The sequence below is a fragment of the Toxotes jaculatrix genome, chromosome 5 (assembly GCF_017976425.1).
Source record: "Toxotes jaculatrix isolate fToxJac2 chromosome 5, fToxJac2.pri, whole genome shotgun sequence".
Lineage (NCBI taxonomy): Eukaryota > Metazoa > Chordata > Actinopteri > Toxotidae > Toxotes > Toxotes jaculatrix.
Window position 1 is genome coordinate 5,609,986 of NC_054398.1, and position 21,865 is coordinate 5,631,850.

The following is a 21,865-nucleotide window of genomic DNA, read 5'->3' on the forward strand; positions in this document are numbered from 1 at the left end:
GATGCAGGGAGAAATGTGTGCAGAAAGAGACATGAAGAATGAGGGAGATAGATGGCTGAGAGGCGGAGGGAGGGAGGGGGGGTTAGCTATGGCTGGCCAGATGGATGATGAATGGATGGAAGACAAAAATAAAGGGCAGACAGGCAAAGGGATGGATGGACGGATGGATGGTTGAATGAATGGATGGATGGATGGACTTTCAGATAGACTGACATTTTAATCTTTACCTATCCAGGTTAGTCACAGTGAGACATTTGGAAACTCAGTTACTAAAGAGACTTAAATAATGTGGTGAAAGAAAGACAGTCATACATTCAAGACAATAAAAGTCAGATTTTCATCCAAATGTAGAGCACATTTTAACCAATTTTCATGAAAAATAAGAAAACCTCAATTTATGCAAATATTAGGAGTAAAATGTAACAGTATGATGGCAAAGCTAATATTATAGTCTTACTCACAATATGTGTCTCAGCTGACAGGCTGATCACTCAGTTGTTCTGTACATTTTATTAGAAAGTATCAAAAGTATCAGAGACGTAATCGAGTGTGAATTCTTTTTAAAAATAAAACATCAACACAAAAAAAAAGTACATCTCTATGTCCAGAGGCTGGACCTTCTCGCAGCAGGTTGGTGATGGAGGCCTTCAGAATGTGTTTTTATATTTGTAACTGTTTGAGTCAGATGCATCTGCAAATGAGTAGCCATCCCACACAAGATCGCGTGTGAAATGACAGAACACTGGACATCAGCTCTAGCTTCTGTGGAAACTATCATCCACTCTTGAGGCTGTAATGACATGTAACAAGCGGTGTAATGGAGTACTGCTCCCAGGTTCAAAAATTGTCTACTGACTACAACTAACGATAAGTTTCAGGTTTCAGGATTGCAGGTTTGCAGGCTGCTCCACGCAGAGCCCCCTGCTCTCCCCCTGCTCTCCCCCTTGCCTCCATTTAAGTTCATTTATTTTGCTATCAGGGATGTTGAAGCAGGGACACAGGCGAGCCGCATCCCACCAATGGCTCCCCTGGGAAACGCAGGAGCAGGAGAGCAGAGAACAAGGCGACACGTCTGAAACCAGGAAATATGGACAAGAAGGCTAAATCAGGATGTATGAACGGAGAGGAGGAGCAACAAGGAAATATGAGCGGAGGAGTGTTGCAGACAGGAGGAAAGGTTGTATATGGAGAGCATGAGAGAGGTGACAGAGAGAGAAAGAAAGAGAAATAGAAAGGCTAGTGAGCTTAAGAGAGGAAAAAAGAGGAGAGAAAGAAGAGTAAGAGAGAAGAACGAAAGATGAGGATTTAAAGAAAGGACATGTCTCAGAGGTCTTCCTTGGCCAGGTGTGTGTCTGTGTCTATGCGTGTGTGTGTGTGTATGTGTGTTAAGGATGAATGCACTTGCAAGAGGGAGGAGACAGATGAGAGGCCCTGACTGAAGTGACACTGCATCCCTCCTCTCATCATCCGTAAGACTCAGGAGAGGCACCACACACACATACATACACACTTACACACACACTCACACACAAACACGCACGCACGCACGCACGTACACACGCATTAACTGCAAACCTTCGTCGAGAGAGAACGAGAAAGCAAAATGAACAGCTAGAGGAAGAGCAGAGCAGGGAGAGCAGTGTGTCAGTCCACAGGGAATGATGAAGACAGAAACATCTGACATGAACATCATCTGACTGAGACACCCAGATTCACCGTATCAAAACCACGTTTTTATTCCAAAGGGGCAAGAAGGCATTCAGCCCCGCTCTTATATCCTCATGTTATCTGAGGATTCATGCCGGAGAGAGGAGAGTCACAGATGTACTTAGGTGTAGTTTTCAGTCAGCTGACATGGACAGTTCAGTAAATGATTGTGAGTAAAATACGTCCACACTGAGTAGAAGTTAAGATGGATGGTCCAATGCATGGAAACACACATCATTTCACCATGTTTTCTAAGAATCACCAAAAACACATTCCCCACGGCAGACAAGAAAAAGAAGTGCAAGGAACCACATTCAGCTAAAAAAGCAGCAACACAACATGTTAACAGGTTACTTTATCTCTCCTGCAGGTCCCACGGCTGCAGCTTCGGGAAAGGATATCCAGAGAAAAAGCATTAGAGCAACATAGAGCCGATAATTCAGCATATGTTAGGACCATTCTGCAGTCCACAGATAAGATTGGGAAGACCACTTACCACTTGTGAACACGTATTTTTCTTTTTTTTTTTTCGTTAGCTGAGATCTAATCATGTTAAAGTGTTAAAGTTAAAAGCGACTTCTCTTCCAGTTGATTCTTTTATCCCTCCACCTGGAGCTTAACTCCCACTGCCACACTGTTACAACTGTTACAGACATAGATTAGATCAGGGGCCTGTATTTTTCAATAATCTCTCTTCGAAAATGGACTGAAAGCGAAACTGGGACCAAAAGTCCTCTTTCAGAACAACTTGAGGTATTGACTATTCTTCTAAAATCACTCAGAAAAGGAGTGGGAGTTTTTTTTTTTCTTTATGTCTTTGAAAGTCTCTTTTGTGACACTCAGAACCATAAATGTAAAAAAGCAGTTCTGATGTGCAGTTAGCACAGTTAAAAGAGATGCAGTTTGATGCTGGCAAAACATAATTCAACCTGCCAGAATTGATCATGGTAACAAACAGTTGCTTATTTATTCAGTGCAATTTTATCATTAGTTTGGAGACATGTTTGTGTTCAATAACCACTCTCCTTTAGTCCTGTTTTTGGTTTCTACCAATATCGGACCATCTTTAGCCACTAAATGCTCCACTGTGCTCACCAGCTGGCCGATGACTTTGTCTGTCTTAGGCTTGGTTGTGTACAGTGGGTTTTTTGATTAAAGCAGCAGCCTGCTGTCACTGAAAATAACACTAAGAGAGCAAAACAGTAAAGCAGAGCAATAAAGCTGTGGGCCGGACAGCTAAACAATGAGCTGTAAAGCTCCATAAAGCCAAGAAGAGCTGCAGGGTGAGAATCCTCTGTACTTTCAACCTTTTACATTGTCGCACTGAGTTGTTTTCATATTGTTATTTGATAGATTCGTAAAAACTATTTCAAAATGTTCCTCTGAACAGTAGGCTCTCTTTTCTCTCTAGACCTCTGTGTGTGTGTGTGTGTGTGTGTGTGTGTGTGTGTGACTGTGCTGCAGTGTAGCTTAGATCAGGTAGCTGTGCCTGTAGCACTGAGGCTTATCAGCTGCCACACAGGAATACACAAGAAGTACCCACATGCAACCCACAACATTTGATCAATACCCGTCATCTATCTGAATACACTAATCCAATTTCTAGTCAAAGACTCAGACTCAGAGGTCTCTGTTGGTGTTGGTGGTGGTAGTGTGTGTGTGTGTGTGTGTGTGTGTGTGTGTGTGTGTGTGTGTGTGTGTGTGTGTGTGTGTATTCAGAAGAACCTGCAATTCATAAATCATGTGTAACTCATATTCAAGTGGGTTGAATGGTTGAATTATTTGTTTCTTCCCTCAGAGTCATTGAAAACTTATTTCCATTAGTTGTCATGTAGCATTGTCACCTCACAGATAGAAGGTTGTGTTCAGAGTTCAAACCTGCCGGCCGATCTTTAGCATCACATCGTTATCTGCCTGCCTGCCCTCTGGTCTGGGATCTGCGACGCTGACTGATTCTTCCTCCAGTAGTTCCAGTAAATAAACAGACATTAAAGCATCACCACCCCTATCACCACTGTCTGATGAGATCTGATCCCAGTAAAGATTTATGTTCTGTTTCTGTTTCGAATAGTTTTGAATTATATAACTGAAGTGGAGAATGGGGTAAGATGAGATGCTGGGTGACGCGAACAACCACCACTTATCTGGGCAAACAAAAGGAGACTGTATAACAGCATTCCCATGCAGAAGCATTCATTTCACTCAGCCTGTTGTGGAAGTGAGCACGCTTTTAGGCTGGAAAATAATACATTTCTCTTCCTGAGTGAATTCAGTTGAAGTCCAGTGTTATGGCATCGCAGAAACAGAAGAGAGTAATGGACGACTCCTGTAAAGTGTGTGACCGAGTTCTCAAAGACTTGTCTAAAGATGCAAGGAGCGTTACTGTGGCAACGAACAATTAAATCACACCACTCACCGGTGTTTCTTGTTCCCTGCAATACTGCGAAATTCCACTTGTATGCATGAATTATGACAGTTAGGCCCTGTGACACTTTTCGCTGCTGTCCATGTGTCATTTTTGTAAAGAGGTGATTCTCAAGAGTGTGAAGCCACAAACCACAAATTAAGATCTGGCTATTTGTTAAAAGCTGCAGGTGTGGAGACATTTAAAGAGAACAGACGTAAATAAAAACAAGATTAAAGGTTTTAAAACAAACTAACCCTAACCCTTAAATCAATTTGCTTTTGGATTCTGGATCAATTCTGGATGAATTCAGCTGTTGCTGAGTACTGTGTTTTGTTCATAAATTAAAAAAACAAAATATGATTTCTCAGAGATGAACAACAGCCATCAGTGAGCAGAAAATCACAACTGATCATGAAACATGAATCAGATCATGAAAGTTAAGTTGCTGGTGGTGATTCAGAGATTTGAAATCAGTCTGGGCCTCACCAGAGCCGAAGTAGCTGAACTATAAAAAACAAAAAAGGGGGCTTTTTTTCATTTTCTGTGACATGGATTTGTAAAACAGTGAGATAATCATCTTTAGAAAACACATTATCTCCCCAGAGATAATCATTGTAAACTGTTACACAGTAAGCCCCACGCGGCTTTGTTTCAAAATGTAGAAGAATAAGATTACATGCTAATACCAGCAGGGTGCACTACAGGTGTAGCATGCAAGCACCTTTGTTAAGAACTAACAGAAATATAAACTGTTTATCTGCTGAGTATAAAAAGGTAACGCAATTAAATAGTTTCTCTGAGCTTGTGTTGTGTTTCCCTGTCAAACTGTGTGTGTGTGTGTGTGTGTCCATAAGACAGACAGGGAGAGGGTGTATGTTTGTTCTGCCCCCTCCTGTCACGCAACTCTTTGATCAATCACTGTGCTTGGTGACAGTTACCATGACAGCTAGTCACACGATCAGAGCGTGCACCACAGGTGTGTGCGTATGTTAGCAAAGATACCCTGAGGCATGACCTTGTACCACACACACACACACACACACACTTAACACATGCACACACATATACAGCACTGCCAGTATCATTCTCCTTCAAAACAGAGCACACACAAACACACACACTTACTGTACATACACAAACATAATGATGGAGAGAAATCACTACAGCTCGTATGCACAAATGTGCAAACACACACACACACACACACACACACACACACACACACACACACACACACACACACACACACACACACACACACACACACAACAGACTTATACATAAACCTCCAGAGAACAAAAAGATCCATACAGATCTTATTAGTAATGAGTGGTCAGCCAATTAAAAAGCTACTAGAGGGATATGACTGTTGTCTGGTGGGTCACAATAAACACACACACACACACACACACACACACACACACACACACACACACACACACACACACACACACACAAAGTAATGGTCAGATACTGCTTCATGGCTTTCATATATGTTATTTGCATGCATCTGTGTGAGTGTGTGTGTGTGTGTGTGTGTGTGTGCGTGTGCATGTCACAGAGTGAGAGAGATCGGTGCTCGACATGGATGGCTAACCTTACTTTTGTTTTGGCTGGAAGCCTGTTGTTCAGTCAGTCGGTCAGTGCGCGGCTGAGACGCAGCGAATTAGCTTGAGATCGATCAAACTTTCCTCTCTCCTGATCCTCTTCGTACACACACACACACACACACACTTAATGTCAGCACAGGTAGAGGAAGGGATTGGGGAGAGGATGAAGGAAGGAAGGAGAGCGACGAGGAGAGGAGACCTAAAGAGAGGTGGAGGAGTGGAAGGCAGAGAGGGTGGTGAGTTTTGTCTCAACCTTTCTGTTTGCCTCAGCATTGATCTCTGCCTCACCTCAGCACTAAGGTCGGCCCACACATGCACACACACACACACGCACACACACACACACACGCACACACACACATATTTACTGAGGCCCTGGCTTCGATCGCCTGACTGGTCAAATTAAACCCAGATCACTGCAAGGCCCCAGGGACACACACACACACACAGAGACACACACATGTGAGTCGGTCACTGTCAGTAGTAGATAAACAGAGATTTTTAGATGAATCTAGAGTTCTAACACAGACCAACAGTACTGAGGACGTGCGTTTGCCAGTGTGTATTCTGAGGAAAATGGCAACGCGTAAATAAATGCACACACACACACATTAAAAACAGCTCTCTGAACTAATGTTGTCTGCGCTTGATGGATACAGTCGTGCACGTTTGTGTGTGAAAGCATGTTCTTGTCTGTTGGACAATCACATGAATGTATGAGAGTGTGTGTGATTGCATGTGTGGGTGCGTGCATGTATGCATTTAGATGTGTGTGTGTGTGTGTGTAAAATGTTTCCTCGTAGTTCTGCTGTGTCAGCACCTCAGACAGACAGCGCTGTTGTTGTGTACCCACAGAGGAAATAAAATAACAGCCCACGTCTTTTCAACCCACAGACAGCTCTCTCTCCCTCTCTCCCTCTCTCCCTCTTTTTCTCTCTCTCGCTCCTTTTGTTCCCTCTTTATTAGTCCTCGTTTCACCCTTTTGCATTCATTTTCTCTCCTCTGCTATCTCCACTCCTTCCTGCACACTACTGCATCTTTACTGTACATAAAAAAAAAATTGCACATTAAAAACATAGTTTTTATCAGAAGGAAATCAACAATTTAAAAAACAATGTGTGTTTGACTTGTGATTAAAAACCACTTAATTACATCTCTTTATACCTGTTAGTCTGCATGTCCAAAATATGTACAGATGGGAACAACAGCTCATGCTTAGCTTTATCTGATGGAAAATTTAATGTATTTTCAAGTGACCTTCAGTGTCACATTTTCAGTCGAAGTACATTTTCAACACATTTGGTTATATTACTATTCTAAAATAATTATGATGTCATTAAAACAGAGATACTCACACGTGACCACACTGTCAGTGTCTGTTTTATGAATTCTATGAATTTTACAATTTGTCCCAGTTTCCTGTGCAAAGTCATGTGCTCTTGCAGTGGAAATACAATGGCGGAAAAAAGAAGGAAAGAAAGAAAGAAAGAAAGACCAGTGGAAGGGAAGGATTGATGAATGATGGAGGAAGGAGAAGCTGAATATCTGGCCAGATTAATGACGAAGGGGTGAAGGAAAGAAAGAGCAGATGGGTAAAGGCAGGAAGGGATAGATGGGGATGGATGATGGACAGACGAGGGGTTTACCGCAACAATAGTAGTGCAAACCAGATTTAGTTCAAACAAGTGTAACTGGCATCAGACTGAGCCACACACTTTGTTCTTTTGAAGTGGAAAGTGTCATGAGCACAATAAATATATCAAACGGTGCTTATTTCGTGCTCCAGTATTTGAGCCATGTTCTGGCTGTCCACCGTTTGAGGTCTACAACCAGCAGTTTGAGGTGCAATGCTGCCATCTGCTGGACCTTCGAAAACTGGGAAGAAATGTGGCAATGTGAAGTGTCCTTTCTGGGTTTGTAACAGATTGCATCTTTATGTTTGTTTGTTTTTGTTTTTTTAACTTAAAAGTGTTGGCTTTTCAAATTACCTGATGTAATGCATAATTTTTCTTTCTCTTTTAATTAATTTCCTTCCATGTGGTGTGACAAAGATGAAGATGTGAAACACTGTTCATGTCGTCTCTTGAAATAAAGGTGTCAGATATGCGGCATCCCACTGTTCCTTTACAAATAAAACTCTATTAATCTGCGAAACACTTAGTCAACCCATTGTTGAGTATGTGACTGTATTTATTGCATCTTATTGCAAAATAATGCATACTCCTTTACTGATCAGCTCCCAAAGGGAACTAATGGAAATAACTTTGTGTCACACACATATTCCAAAAAGAAAAAGGCTTCAACATAATTGATCACATCCTCTATTTTATGTGATCATGTAATATCAATAACACCAAGCCATTTCACTGTCTTTTGGTACAGGACACATAGGCTCCCACTACTGTTTCCAGCTTTAAGATCATTGAAGTCCTGCAGCAGTCTCAGCTAATGCTCTTATTTCTTTGTTGGCTTTGAGTCTGTGACTGCCACAGAGGATAGACAAAGCCTTTGAGTGCATGGCCCGCCGACAGTCACCAGAGTAAACTTGACTTTGTTTGCAGTTCCTGATTTGACGGATGAAATGGAAACCAGCAGGATTCCTGACGAGCATGCCTGAGAACCACTTCTCCGACATAAGCAATTTAAAGTCTTGTGGCCAAACACTAAAATGAATGCCAGCTGCAAACTGGTCGGAGTAACCATGAATATGAAATGTGCCTGTTACCCCCATTTGTTCCACAGAAAAAGGGTAAATAAGTGACAAACACACTCAGCCATGTTCTGATGGTTTGCATTTCTCTGAAAGTCAAGAAGAACCTCTTTAGATACCAAGAAAAAAGTAAGAAACACAAATGTAATATCCCTCATGCAACATACAATACATTTCCTGTGCAAAACCTAGTGTTACAGCTGATAACTAACAATGTTTTCCAGCTGGGAAGGCAAATTACATTTATTTGTGTAGAGCAAAAAGGATTCAGGAGGACAGGATTAATGAAAATAAAACAGTGATGGACAGAAAGCGATGACAGTTACAGAGCAGGAGGTTTTTAGATTAGGGATGTGGTGCATACAATGTCCTGTAGCTAAAAAACAGACCTGACAGGTCTGAAGGTTTTATAATACAAAACCAGATCAGAGTTTTGGCCCAAAATCATTTAGCGCTTATTAAAAAACGTAATATATTACAGACAGATTTTGTCTTGAGTTGAATATTCAAATTCAGTTCTTGAGTGCTCCAAAGTTTCTGTTGCGCTTTTAGTTTTTACCTCTGCCAAGGCACTTATGTTTTCACCTATGTCTGTTTATAGGTTTGATTATTTGTCCACAGGATTATACAAAAAAACAACAACATTAAATATAAATAAACATTACATTTCAATGTGGTTCCAGTGTCACAATGCACAGACACAGGATGTCCAATGATTATGATTTAAAAGGCAGTTACAATAAACTGCACATTAAACCACACTCAAAAGGACCACATATATCAACTCACACTACCTGCGTAGTTGATATAATCAATAAATCAACAACTATTAACAAATTTACAGTATGGGTCACATGAGGACTACTGACTGTCCTCCAAACTTAAAAAGGAATCCACATCACTGAGCTGCTATTTAAAAAAATTGGATTTTAGTTTTAAACAAAAGGGATTTGAATTAGGCAAAGAACTGTTTACTGTTTTTCAAGACGCAACACTGTTTCTCACATACATCAACACACTTGAGACGTGTCTGCAAAAACCTTTTTCAGTTTTATAGTTAAAAGGATTTACTCCCTGATAACTGATTCTTCTCAGTCATGTTGGCAATGACACATGAAAAGTTCTAACTCATGAGCACATCGCTCACACACATGCACACACGCACACACACACACGCACACACACACACACACACACACACACACACACATCTAATTAGCATTCCCAGTGTATGTGAGTGGGAGTGGTATGACAGTTTGACAGTGCCCGGGTCCCTGTAGCCCTGTGTCAGCTATTCATCACAAGGTCCCATGATACCAGCAACGCCCCCTTTTTCCCACCCTGATCCTCACACTGACTCTCCACCCCCTCCACTCCCCTCATTCTTACCCATCACCCCTACCCCCATCACGCTCACCTACTGCACTGCTGAGTACGAGTATAATATGAGACTAATTTAACTATTTACATGAGCAGGTATGAGATATGAATGGAGTATTGTTTTAAACCTGTCATGTTGTTTGTTTAAATTTACATATTTGGTTGTTTCTGTTGTCAGCAACATAAACAGTAATGAATAAGTGTAATGCTAATAGTCATGGTAGCTCTTGTCAAGAATTAGCAGAATCCTGCATGTAAATGAGCTGTGTGGTTACTACTGTTACCATTTCAAATATATATAATCAATATGTTACCACTAATTATGCTATTTATAGTTATTTTATCAATTCTGTACATATTAGAAATGAGCTGTTATCATACATAAATAAAAATGACCTCAAAGTCTGTTTACAGGATTTGGGGAGTGCTGCTGCATATGTGAAAAAAAAAAAAAAAAGTTGTATAAAGCTTTTTGTGGTTCCAGAGGGAGCTGTGTGAAGTCTGATAAACTGCATCAACACTTGAGTCAGCACCAGGTTGGGGCTGAAGACTACAAGTTTGAAAATAAACCAAATCAAATCAAAGTGTTCGGTGGTGTTTCCTGTTCGCTTTATCCTGTTCTCCTCACTGCCATAAACGTACCCGCACACCGTAAAACATTATGAGCTGCTTCAAGTTCATTCACTGCCTTAAAAAAAAAAGAGTTTACGGAACTAAACTTGAATAATTTCAGGTTTCCTATGTAGTGCTTTACCAGCTGATCCTATGAACCTTTTTAATTCATTAATTTAATCAATATTAACATAAATATGATCAAACTCACACATTTACCTTTAGTAACGAATAAAAGATAAATTGATTCCACTAAGATTTTCTGCTGTAACTGAAGACAGGTTTCAGCAGCAGGAAGTCTGTGTGTCCATGGCTTACTGCCCCTGTTCAGTTCTGTCAGTTCAACCTTATTTTCCTATGACTGATGTGGGCACTGTCCATGACAACATACATAGCTCTGGCTGAGCTGTGTCAAACTGCAGCTTGGATGCCAATTAAACCTCGTTTAATCTGCCTCATACTGTAGTGTTAATGTTTTATATGCAACCAGCAGGTGGCATCACAACAACTTCCCCCACTAAGCTAAACTCACTTCATCAGTGACAACAGCATGGTGTAACATTCCCCACAATTCCTCTCACCTCCTCTACATGCCTTGGCAGTACAGCATCATATGTCTACCAGACCTATGAAAACCCAGATGTGTGAAAAATATGTTTTTGTTTGTTTGTTTTTTTTTGTCTACTTAGATGCAGGAGGTTCAGCACATAGGGGAAAAACCTGAAAAGCCTGAACAATAAAAGGAGGATTTATTTAAAATAAAAAATATTGAATTCATGTGTAATTAACCCTTTACTGGTCTTCTCATAAGTTTGGTAAAGTACATTTTGACCTGTGACACTCAGTAGGCTACTTAACCATCTCTGGCATTCAATAGTTTTCAGGACCCGGCCAGAAATGCCACTCTTAGCCCTTCTCCTGTTTGTGGGGAAGTTTTATATATTTATTTCTTTGTTTTTTTTTTTTTTTTTTTTAGAGGGCTCAGAATTTAAGCAGGATTACTGTTATGGACACTGACAAAGCTCACTCTTATCGCTGGAAATGGTGCAACTTCTGCCCAAAGGCTGTATCTAGACTGACCAACACAAAAAGTTAGTGACAGTTTGTATAAAACCATGAAAAAAAGTTCATTGCTATTGTCCATAAAAAGAGATGTCTGACTAAAAGAAGTCTTCTGTTTTATTTTAATGTCATTTTAATTCATGCACATTGCAGATTGCAGACTATACTTTTTCTGAAAAACATCATCTCAAACATTTGGGTTGGTGACTCATAATCAGAAAGAACTGTGAGGTCAGTAGCTTGTGCCCAAAAGAACTAAGAAATGCAATAAATAAATAAATACATTTTTAAAATATGTAAATATATAAATATTAAAAATGTGGAAGTGATGGAAGTTTACCAGATTTTAGTGTTGTTCATCTTTGTCTTTGTCTGCAGCTCCACCCAGGCTGCTTCTGAAAGACGAGTCAAAACATTAATAAAGTCAAAACAAACTTTTAAAGAAAGAAATATCATTTTCTATACCATCCTGGACTTATATGTACTGAAAATCTATATTTTTCTTATCATCTACAATTTCACTGAAAATAACCAAACAATGAATTGATGCTGTTTAAAATGAATAGTATATAAGTATATTTTGACACAGCCCAACATTCACTGTCCTGCTGAAGTAAATACTCACTAGCTCACAAAATGTGTATTAATCCACTACTGAATTAGTCCCGGTCCCGAAAAGAAAATGAAAAATGGGGAAAAAAGTAAGAAAGTAAAGTTTGTGACCCTTAAATTAATTAATCAATTAATTTCTTGTTAGGAGCTCATGGGGTTGGAGCAGAGTGCTGCAGATACAGTGAGGAAGTCAGGAAGTACTGAGAGACAGACTAACACTTTTAACTAGATTTATAAAAAGTGACAAAAATATAGAATTTCACCCGACATATCCTTCAGGTAAAGTGCATTAAATTTCTGGAAGAGCACTTCCATTCAACAGACGTGCAAACAAAACTCTTTTTTTTTTTCTGACTGAAGCTGTGTGTTAAAATCGGTAAGTCTCTAATGCCTCATTGTTTTTACTGCCAGCTCGCATAATTGGCTTTCTCACTTGTACAAGCACCTGCAGGTGAGGCAGAAGCTCACACTCAGTCTTCAGACACACAGATGCATATACTTAAATACATCCACACTATGTAAAAACAGACACAGACGCATTCTCGTGTGCATTCGGGTGTGCGCACACACACACACACACACACACAGCAAGCTACAGTGAAAGGTGTGAACACACCTCGATCTGAAGCAAGAATCATTGTGGGATTCTCACACCCTGTCTGACAAAAGTCACCTGCAGCCACACTTACAGATGTCATTAGAGAGGAGTGGAGGCTCTCTGTTACTTCCACTCTTTGACTTCACTTTTTTTTTTTTTTTTGCCAAACACTGATGAACCCATTTAGACCCATCTGGGATGAGCTAGGCTGCATCTCTCTCTCAGTAGCTCAATTTTGAATTGAACCATATCTTATAGATTTATTTATGTTTTTTTTTTTAATTTACTTTATTAGGAACACTTGTACACAGCCAATCATGTGACAGCATTGCAGTGCATAAAATCATGAGGATACAGGTCAGGAGCTTCGGTTAATGTTTAAATCAAAGAGCGAGGGGGGGGAAATGTGACTCAGTGACTTTGACTGTGACACAATTGTTGGTGCCATCATCATCATCATCATCATCATCTTCAAGCAGGGACATCCAGACTTCCCTCTCCCTGGACACTTCCTCTAGCTCTTCTGTCGGCTGGCGCCAGACAGGCTATTTTGAGTGTTTCTGAAGCTGCTGACCTCCTGGGATTTTCATGCACAACAATCTCTTGAATTTAACTCAGAATGGTAATGGTGTAAAAGAAAGAACATCCAGTGAGCAGTGGTTCTGTGGACAGAAACACCTCGTTGATGGGAGGAGATCAGAGGAGAATGGGCAGACATGTTGGAGCTGACAGAAAGACTATACGCTAACTCAGATGACCACTCTTTATAAGAGATGATGAAAATGTCAACATGGGGCAGTTTCCATGGAAAGTTTCCAATATCTTTAGGAATCCATGACATGAAGAACTGTGGCTGTTATGAGAGCTAGCAGAACGAGGCCCACCGTGTGGCCCCAAAGTGTTTGGCGAATGTGCATACAGATTTAACTATCTACAACTTGAAGTATTCGGTTAAACCCTCTTGGGGATAATATGCAGCTTCTTGTTCCAAAAGCTGCAAAGTAGCCAGTATCTACAGACCTGAGGGGTCACCCCAGTGTGTTTGATTATACACAAATTACACAGTGAAGACAGAGCACACACCCAGAGTGAGAACAATCAAACGTCTGTCCCTCACAAAACTAAAGACAGATGCTGAACATAAAGTGTAAATGACACTAAACTGTAGTTAAGTTCTCCTAACTTTGCAAAATCCAAAAGAGGCCGTGTGTGTTTTGTTTCTGATGGACAAAAGCTGCTTTGGTGAGCCGGTCTAAAGAAATGCATTTCGCATAAACTTATACATGTAATATTATACATTATTCAAACTACACAAACAAACAAATGCGACTGTTTCACTGCCACTAAACATATAACCTGTGTTACTTTAAATTGTTCTGTCTCTCTTATTGTCTTTGCAGCAATCTGAAACTTAATTTGAGTTTGTCAAAGGAAAAAGCAATAAATACATGTGTATATGTGCAACACACACACACACACACACACACACACACACACATATATACATATATACTCAGTTCAGACTTCAGAGGGGCTGAGAGCTTACATTAATTACATTATGAAAAGTATAATTTCTAAAGTCATTCACATATCTAACTGCTGCAAGTGTTGCCATCAACCCTTGTGTCTCAGTATGTCTGATAGAAACTTTAATAGCTACCAGCATGAGGCACTGATCAGCCAAGCACATCAGCATAGTGAGATCCAATATGTCATCACCACACAGAGAGAGCGAGAGTGTATGTGTGTGTGTGTGAAGAAGAGGAGAGACTACTCGCATGTGTGTCTTGTTAGTGCTGGGTGTAACAGTGGAAGCGATGGCAGTAATGTGGGAATGACAAAGGAGCTCTTACTGTGAGCAACAGTATATGAAGATGTGTGAGATCAGCGAGACTTCTGCAACATGTCACATCCCCTGGAGTGTGTGAGTGTGTGTGTATGCCTGTGTGTGTGTGCGCGCATGTTCACACTCAGGTAGCTACAATGGAAATTGTCTATGTTCGAGAGTGTGAGATGCTAGCATACAGCTTCCACTTATACTTACCCAACAAAGTACCTGATCTGTTTTGTTATGATTAGACGAACATGAAGGAAAGCTTTTTCCTCTTCAGCTTGTGGTGATTGCTTTGGCTGTCACACACCACAGACATTCTCAGAGAGGCTTGACTTGCTGGAGAACAATTAGTGAGCACCTAAAACTGACATGATAAAATATTGAAAATGTCTATGTCAACATTTTGCTACTTAAATACCCCGAGCTAACAACCATTTGGTGAAATTACATTTTTTTTCCCACTGAAGTCTAATTTGGAGCTGAATATCACAAATACGTTTGAAAAGTGATTGATGTTTTTAGATTTGACTGAAAAATCTCAACAGCTATTGCTCTCATTGTCATGGAATTTTGTACAGATATTAATGGTCCCCAGTAGATGTGTCTTAATGGCTTTGGTGATCCTCTTGTGCCACCATGAGATTGAAATGATAGTCTTTTAGCAAACTATCTCAGCAACCTTTGGAATCCTTGAAATTTGGTACAAACATTTATGTTTCTATCAGAATAAACATCCATCCATCCATCTTCTATACCGTTTAATCCGTCAGGGTCGCGGGGAGCTGGAGCCTATCCCAGCTGACTATGGGCAAGAGGCAGGGTACACCCTGGACTGGTCGCCAGTCAGTCGCAGGGCTGCCACACAAAGACAGACAACCCCACACGCACACACTCACACCTACGGGCAATTTAGAGTAGCCAATTAACCTAATGTGCATGTTTTGGGGATTGTGGGAGGAAGCCGGAGAGAACCCACGCAGGCACAGGGAGAACATGCAAACTCCACACAGAAGAGCCCAGACCGGGGTTCGAACCTGGAACCCTCATGCCGTGAGGCGGCACCGCCATGCCGCCCTCAGAATAAACAACGTTGGTAAAATAGTTAATATTATACTTCCTAAAACTCACATTAGTATTGCCATCATGAAGAAGTTAGCTTATAACTCAAAGCACTGCTGTGTCTAAATACAGTCTCACAGAGCCATTAGTGTGGTTGTATATTTTTAGTTCTTTTCAGAAGCAATGCATCAACAAAATTCAAATTAGAGGATTCACGTAACATCGACCAGACTTCTCAGTCCTCCAGTGGTCCACACACCTACACCAGGAAATAACTGTTCAAATGACGCATAACAATCCCTCGATTTTACTTTTCTGTCAGCACCTGTCTCTGCCCCTCCTCCCCTCTTTTTGCCTCCCGTCCTTGTCTCCTCTCTTTTCTAATTACCTTCCCGTGCCTCCTCCCTGTTACTGGCCCTGCCTTCGGCTCTCAGCAGGATCCACAGGGGCCGCTGCAGCAGCTGTGCCCCAACAGGGGCTCTGCTTTCTGGGGAGGTAGCTCTGTATGGTGAAACTCACTGAACCAATCTGCCAGGTCATGATGCCAGACATGTAGAGCAGAACGAGGTGAATCTCTGACCTCTGTCAAGTCAAGAGCAGAGATTTAAACCTGACACTAGAGGGCGCTGGTGGTTCAGCGGTGGCATTTAACTCCAGCGTGTGCAGCATTTCTCTCAAAACTTTTGAGCTGGGCATGGCATTAACCCCGACTAAAAAACGTGCTTTAAGATTAATGAAAAGTGCTCATCCTGTAACCATGTGCCCCCATTTTATGTTCTCATTTTGTCTGAACATATCCTTGGATCAACAGGCTTTGTAACCCTCTAAAGCTAAAGACACTAATGGGACTCTTTGAAACAGCATTAAAATCATGTGACACTAAAACTGTCCCTTCAGTCCTCTAAGCAGCGCAGCTCACACTCTGTTAAGATACAAAAAGGTACCAGACTCCAGATTAGATTGTATTTGCAGTAGTGTTGCAGTGGAGTTTAGTATTCTGCAGTCTATATCTAAACTACATGATGAACAGAGATAAGATACCTTCAAATACATGTTTTTCACATTCAAGATAACCATAGAAAATGAAAATTTGGACTTAATAAACCTTTATTTAAATCAAAGAGCAGATAAAAACATTAAGGCAGACGAGCAGCGAGCCTTGAGCTGCAAAATGGAACGTCAGAATTTAACTATACAAGGCTTGATCCGTTATTAAAAAAATAGAAAATTATGAAGCCAGAGAAAACAAGAGAACACAATGTGAGAGAGCGTGTGTGTGTGTTTGTGTATGACTGCATTCAAGAGATCTATTATGTGTGTGTCTGTGTGTCTGTGTGTGTGTGTGTGTGTGTGTGTGTGTGTGTGTGTGTGTGTGTGTGTGTGTGTGTGTGTGTGTGTGTGTGCATGCAAGTGAGACATGATTTAATCTGTATGCGTGTGATCATGATTGAACAGGTGCTTGCAGGACATATTTTCAGACATTTACTCAGTAAAACAATAAAGTGCTGTTATTATTGACCTTCTATGACAGAAGGGATTTCCAGCCTAGAAATAAAACTACAAGTCAAGCAGCTAGACTCTCTAGTACAGAGTTAGTAACAGCCAACTAAAGTGCATGTGTCACAGTATGAAATGTAAACAGAAATCAGAGATACTAAAGACATTATTTGCATTCTATAAGCAACTCGGTGGCCAGTTTGCTTCTTTGTTTTTTGCTGGAAAATAACTGATTTTGCTTTCCAGTGCAATATCAATGAAGGTTTTTTCTTTTTCCTTCCTTTCACATCAGCTGACACAAACTGATGTAAAAATGTCGTCATGCATTTCTTCAGTGACTCTGATTTATGTTTAGAGGTTTGTGACACATTTCCTATTGTTGAGTGTTTAATATTTACAGTTGCAGTCACATACGCAGCACAGTGGGTTAGACAGCGGCACCAATTAGCATCTTGCAAAACAGTTCATGAGGTTTCTATTTCTTTTCTGTGAGAGGATTTGGGATGTGGACAGGGGCAATAAATCAACATTTCTAATATGATTTAAGAGACTGCAGCTGTTTATAAGTGACTGTAAATGTTTCTTTGTGGTATGAAATGTTTATCTGTTGAGAAAAAAGTAACAGAGGATTTTTAAGCTTTTTTAAATCAGGAAAGTAAATTAAATTATTGGGCTTTATGTAGCAGTCTGATTGTTCTGAACTTAATAAAAAAAAAAAAAAAAACTTGGTTAGGCAGAATGTAAGAACAAGCAGCACTTTAGGACAGTTACTAGCTAATCTTAATACTAATCTAAGACATCCCTGTCCTGAGCTGTCCAGTGTGGTGGTGAAAAGCTAATGTTAACTACACATGTAGGGACTCATTTTATGGTCTCAGCCACAAGCAAACTGAACTTCTCATAGTACAGTAAGAAGAAACCAAACCGATGCCAAGACGGTTTAGCTTCTGTCTCTGCCACTATGTGATAAAATGGAGGACAGAGACCCCAGAATATATATAAACGTCAACCTGCCACCCGAACATCATGCCAGACTTTCTCCACTTCCACCTACCTTTCTTGAGGAGAGTTAGAGAGGAACACCTAAACCACTCTCGTATCTGTACGCTAAGTATGATGCTACCAGCAGTAGCCAGCTAAGTTAGCTTAACACAAAGACTGGACATGGGAATATAGCTTGTGTCCAGATGCGTAAAAAAAAAAAATAATAATAATTTTGTTGGTATAATCTGGAATTAAACAAAATGTGTTAATCAGTTAGCTTCAGAGGTGCTGGTAGGTGGACGGTATTACCTCTGGACAGATCCATGCTAGCCGTTTCCCCGTGTTTCCAGTCTTAATCTAAGCTAACCAGCTGCTGACTGTCGCTTAATGTTTATCTTACAGAAGTGAGAGTGGTATCAATCTTCTCATCCAACTCTCAGCCAGAAAGCAAATATATTTCCCAAAATGTCAAAGCATTTCTTACAGTAAAGACTCCTTAACCCTAACCCCCTCTTCATGATACTTGCTTAACCACCAGTTACAAACATACCCATCCAGAAGAAATTCAGAGGGGTCACTTTTCTATCTGCACACCTTCTTATTACACCTTTTATATACGAAGAAACAACGAATACATCTGGCTGCCCTCTTACTTTGATTCAAAAGTGCAAAAGAAATTACAAGCTTCTTCACTACAGCTAGCTTAAAGAATCTACACTAATTTGGATTCAAGTGAAATGTAGCTCCTAATTAAACTTCCATTTAACTCTCAATACCCTCATTCAGAAGCATTTACGTTTGTACATGCAGATTTCTGTATTCCCCAAGTAACTAAAGACCGGACTGCTCCAGAGCTTCTCTCAATAAAAAAAAAAAAAGACTTTGAGAAGTGTCTGCATAAGAAAAGTTCTTCAGTTTATCAAAGCAGATGTATGATGAACAGAGTGCTGTCAACAACTAACCAATACTGAATGACATGACTTAAAGTTGTTTTACCTATATTCAAGCAGTGCGTTAAGTATGCATCTGCAACTTGACTGCTGACGTGTGTATATATCAGTGCTAGGAAATTTATTACAGAGGCTCAAGCATGTATTTTATCAAACCCTTTTTACATGTCCGCCCTCACCACTCTTATCTCGCCTGGCTCTCACTGTGAGATCCTCTCAGCTCAAGCACAGGCACAAAAAAACTGAATTATAACTCTGTGGAGAAGGTCTGACTTATAAATTCTTAATCTTAAGCACACAATCCACCTTCTTGTGTGTAAATGCAGCCGTGAGAGTTTAAAGAGGATAGTGATGTTTCTAGAAAGGACTTTCAAAAAACACTTAAAAAATAACAGACAAGAAGAAATCAGAAGAGACGTTGACTGAACATTTGATTTCCAAATTTGTGTGTGTGTGTGTGTGTGAGAGAGAGAGAGATTGTGCACAGGTGTGTATGTGTGTGTGAATGCGTGTGCGGTGTCACTCCTGGAGAGCCCAACCTCCAGAAACCTCCTACACCTACACACCACCACACCTCATTGGTTAAACAGGCCTACAAGCTGATTGGCTGTTACAGCATAGTGTTCTCGTCTAGCAATGTTTTCATCTCTTATGTTCAAAGCTTGTTAAACTACAGACTCCAGCGCAAACAGAAATCGCTCGAACCATCTTTGATTTTTTTTGCAAACACAGTTTCTTTGAATGTTTGCTCTTTAGCAAAAAAGCAAGAAGCACAGAGACATAACTGTGTGTGTGTGATTGTGTGTGTGTGTTCCCTCATCCCCATCCATCGCTATTTCTGTGATTTAGCATCTGCAAGCCCATCCCTGCATCCATCCTTCTATCTGTGTGTGTTTGTGCGTTTATCAGTCGGTCTTCTTGGCCCATGCCAGGTCATCTGACCGGGGTTTCTGCCCCGTCAGGCATTCAATCAATTGCTCCATCCGCCTCCAAAAGCCCAGCTGGTCCAGAGGATAGTTACACCAACCTGGGATGTAAGGGGAAAAAAAAAAAAGACAGAGGGAGGAATGGAGAAAGGAGGAGAGAGGATTAGAGAGGGCGAAGTAAAAAGAATTAAGATAAGAAATGAAACAACAGGATTTGGCGAAATTAAGGAGCTGTAAGTTTTACTGCTTCTAAAATTAGATAAAGCCGACAACAAATGTAACTGCATGTTGTGTATTATGTTTAATTTTTTAACTAGGTTTTATGGAACGACATGAAGGATAACAATGATGTACAAGCCTAAGCATTTTAGACAGATTACTCCACAGTCTTGGACCCCTGAAGGGATTTTGCTACTGTATTTAGACATTTGTTTTGTCTCTGACCCCGCCTACTGCTCCAACTATACCCACAGGGCAAACACAGGCTCATATTGACCTGTTTCTAACCATCCTTCCTCCACCACCACCCTCTTTCCCTCCAGACATCCTGAACTGTTCTTGCTAACTTTCTTCTCTTTTAGTTTTTAATCTCTCTGCTTTACTTCAGATTTCACTCTTATGTCCTTAACTTCCTCCTACCTGTATTGTCTTCTTTCTTTCCCTCCTTTATCCCCATCTGCACCCTGATCCTCAGCGCTTAGACCCACCTCTAACCTCCTGTCTCACTCTCATCATCATGTGCAAACTAGATTTCAGAGGAGCGGAGGGTTAGAGGCATCCTTAGCCCCTACTAACACACACACATGCAGAGTAATGGACATGAATATATGCGTTAGAGGTAAATACATTAATGTATGTATGGCTGCAGGCCAAAGTACACGTGAACATGTACATTTTACATGTACACATGAATGCATGCATGACGGTACAGTAGTCTCTGTGAATACATGTGACTGCTCGGACATACACACACACAGGAAACGTCTTTGCTGAGTACATTACACACATGTATGGACGTCTCTGCTTCAGGAGCAGCTGAGCACTCCCCTGAGATTTGAGATGAAAAGCCATTTTACTATTATTACCACACACATACAACTGATGCATTTATAGGTAAGGTAAAGCACTTGTATAAATGCAGTTTTACTTTCGTAAGCCCACACAGTCAATAACACAAGCACACAGTTGGAGAAAGTCAGTTGCACAAGTCACACAAACACACACACACACACAGACAAGAAGCAAATAGAGACATCCACATGGGCTGTGTGTACTTAGCGTACCCCTGTCTGGTGCTCACACACCACCACCCATGATGTGTTTGCATAGGGTGCATGCTATAGCTGCAGGGATGTGTGAGTGAGTGTGTGTGTGTGCATGCGTGCGTGTGTGTGTGTGTCCCTCCGGTGACCCCCTCTCTGCTGGAAGACATAAAGGAACCAAAGGTTTTGTTTGATTTCCCTCTCTTTCCCTCCATTTCTCTTTCTTCCTCTTCTCTCTCGCTCCATTTCTCCTTCTTTTGCCACATACTCCACCATTTTTTTTTCTATTCCTCCAAATCCCTGTTTCCTACCCTCCCACTCTCTTCCCTCCCTTCCTCCCCTGTCCTCCATCCCCCTCTGCCTGTGAAGTCCTATTTGTTAGAACAGACAGCAGGTTAGCATTAAATATACATGGGGATTGTCAGCCGGTGGCGAACACAAAGGCAGCTAGGCGAGCCCCAGTGGAATCCAAGCCCGGCCCAGGCAGCCAGGCTGGGGGAGCAGGAGGCCGTCGCCGTTCCCTGTGGGCCCCCCGACCGCCACCAACCCACCTCCCACCACACACACACAGGTTAGAAACCGAAGAGGAGGTCAAAGAGACTAGTACACACACAGATGCTCGAGTATGCAGATGTACGAGTATGAGTGTGTGCGT

General features: G+C 41.0%; 1 protein-coding gene across 1 annotated transcript in view; it reads right to left on the minus strand.

Annotated features, from left to right (window-relative positions):
* Positions 1-16,680: 16,680 nt before the first annotated feature.
* Positions 16,681-21,865, minus strand: part of si:ch211-212o1.2 (uncharacterized protein LOC492735 homolog) — a 35,186-nt gene continuing 30,001 nt past the window's right edge. Inside the window, exon 6 of the mRNA XM_041037879.1 lies at positions 16,681-20,049. Within this exon, the coding sequence (XP_040893813.1) occupies positions 19,928-20,049 (122 nt within the window). The 3' untranslated portion in view covers positions 16,681-19,927. The remainder of the gene's footprint in view (positions 20,050-21,865) is intronic.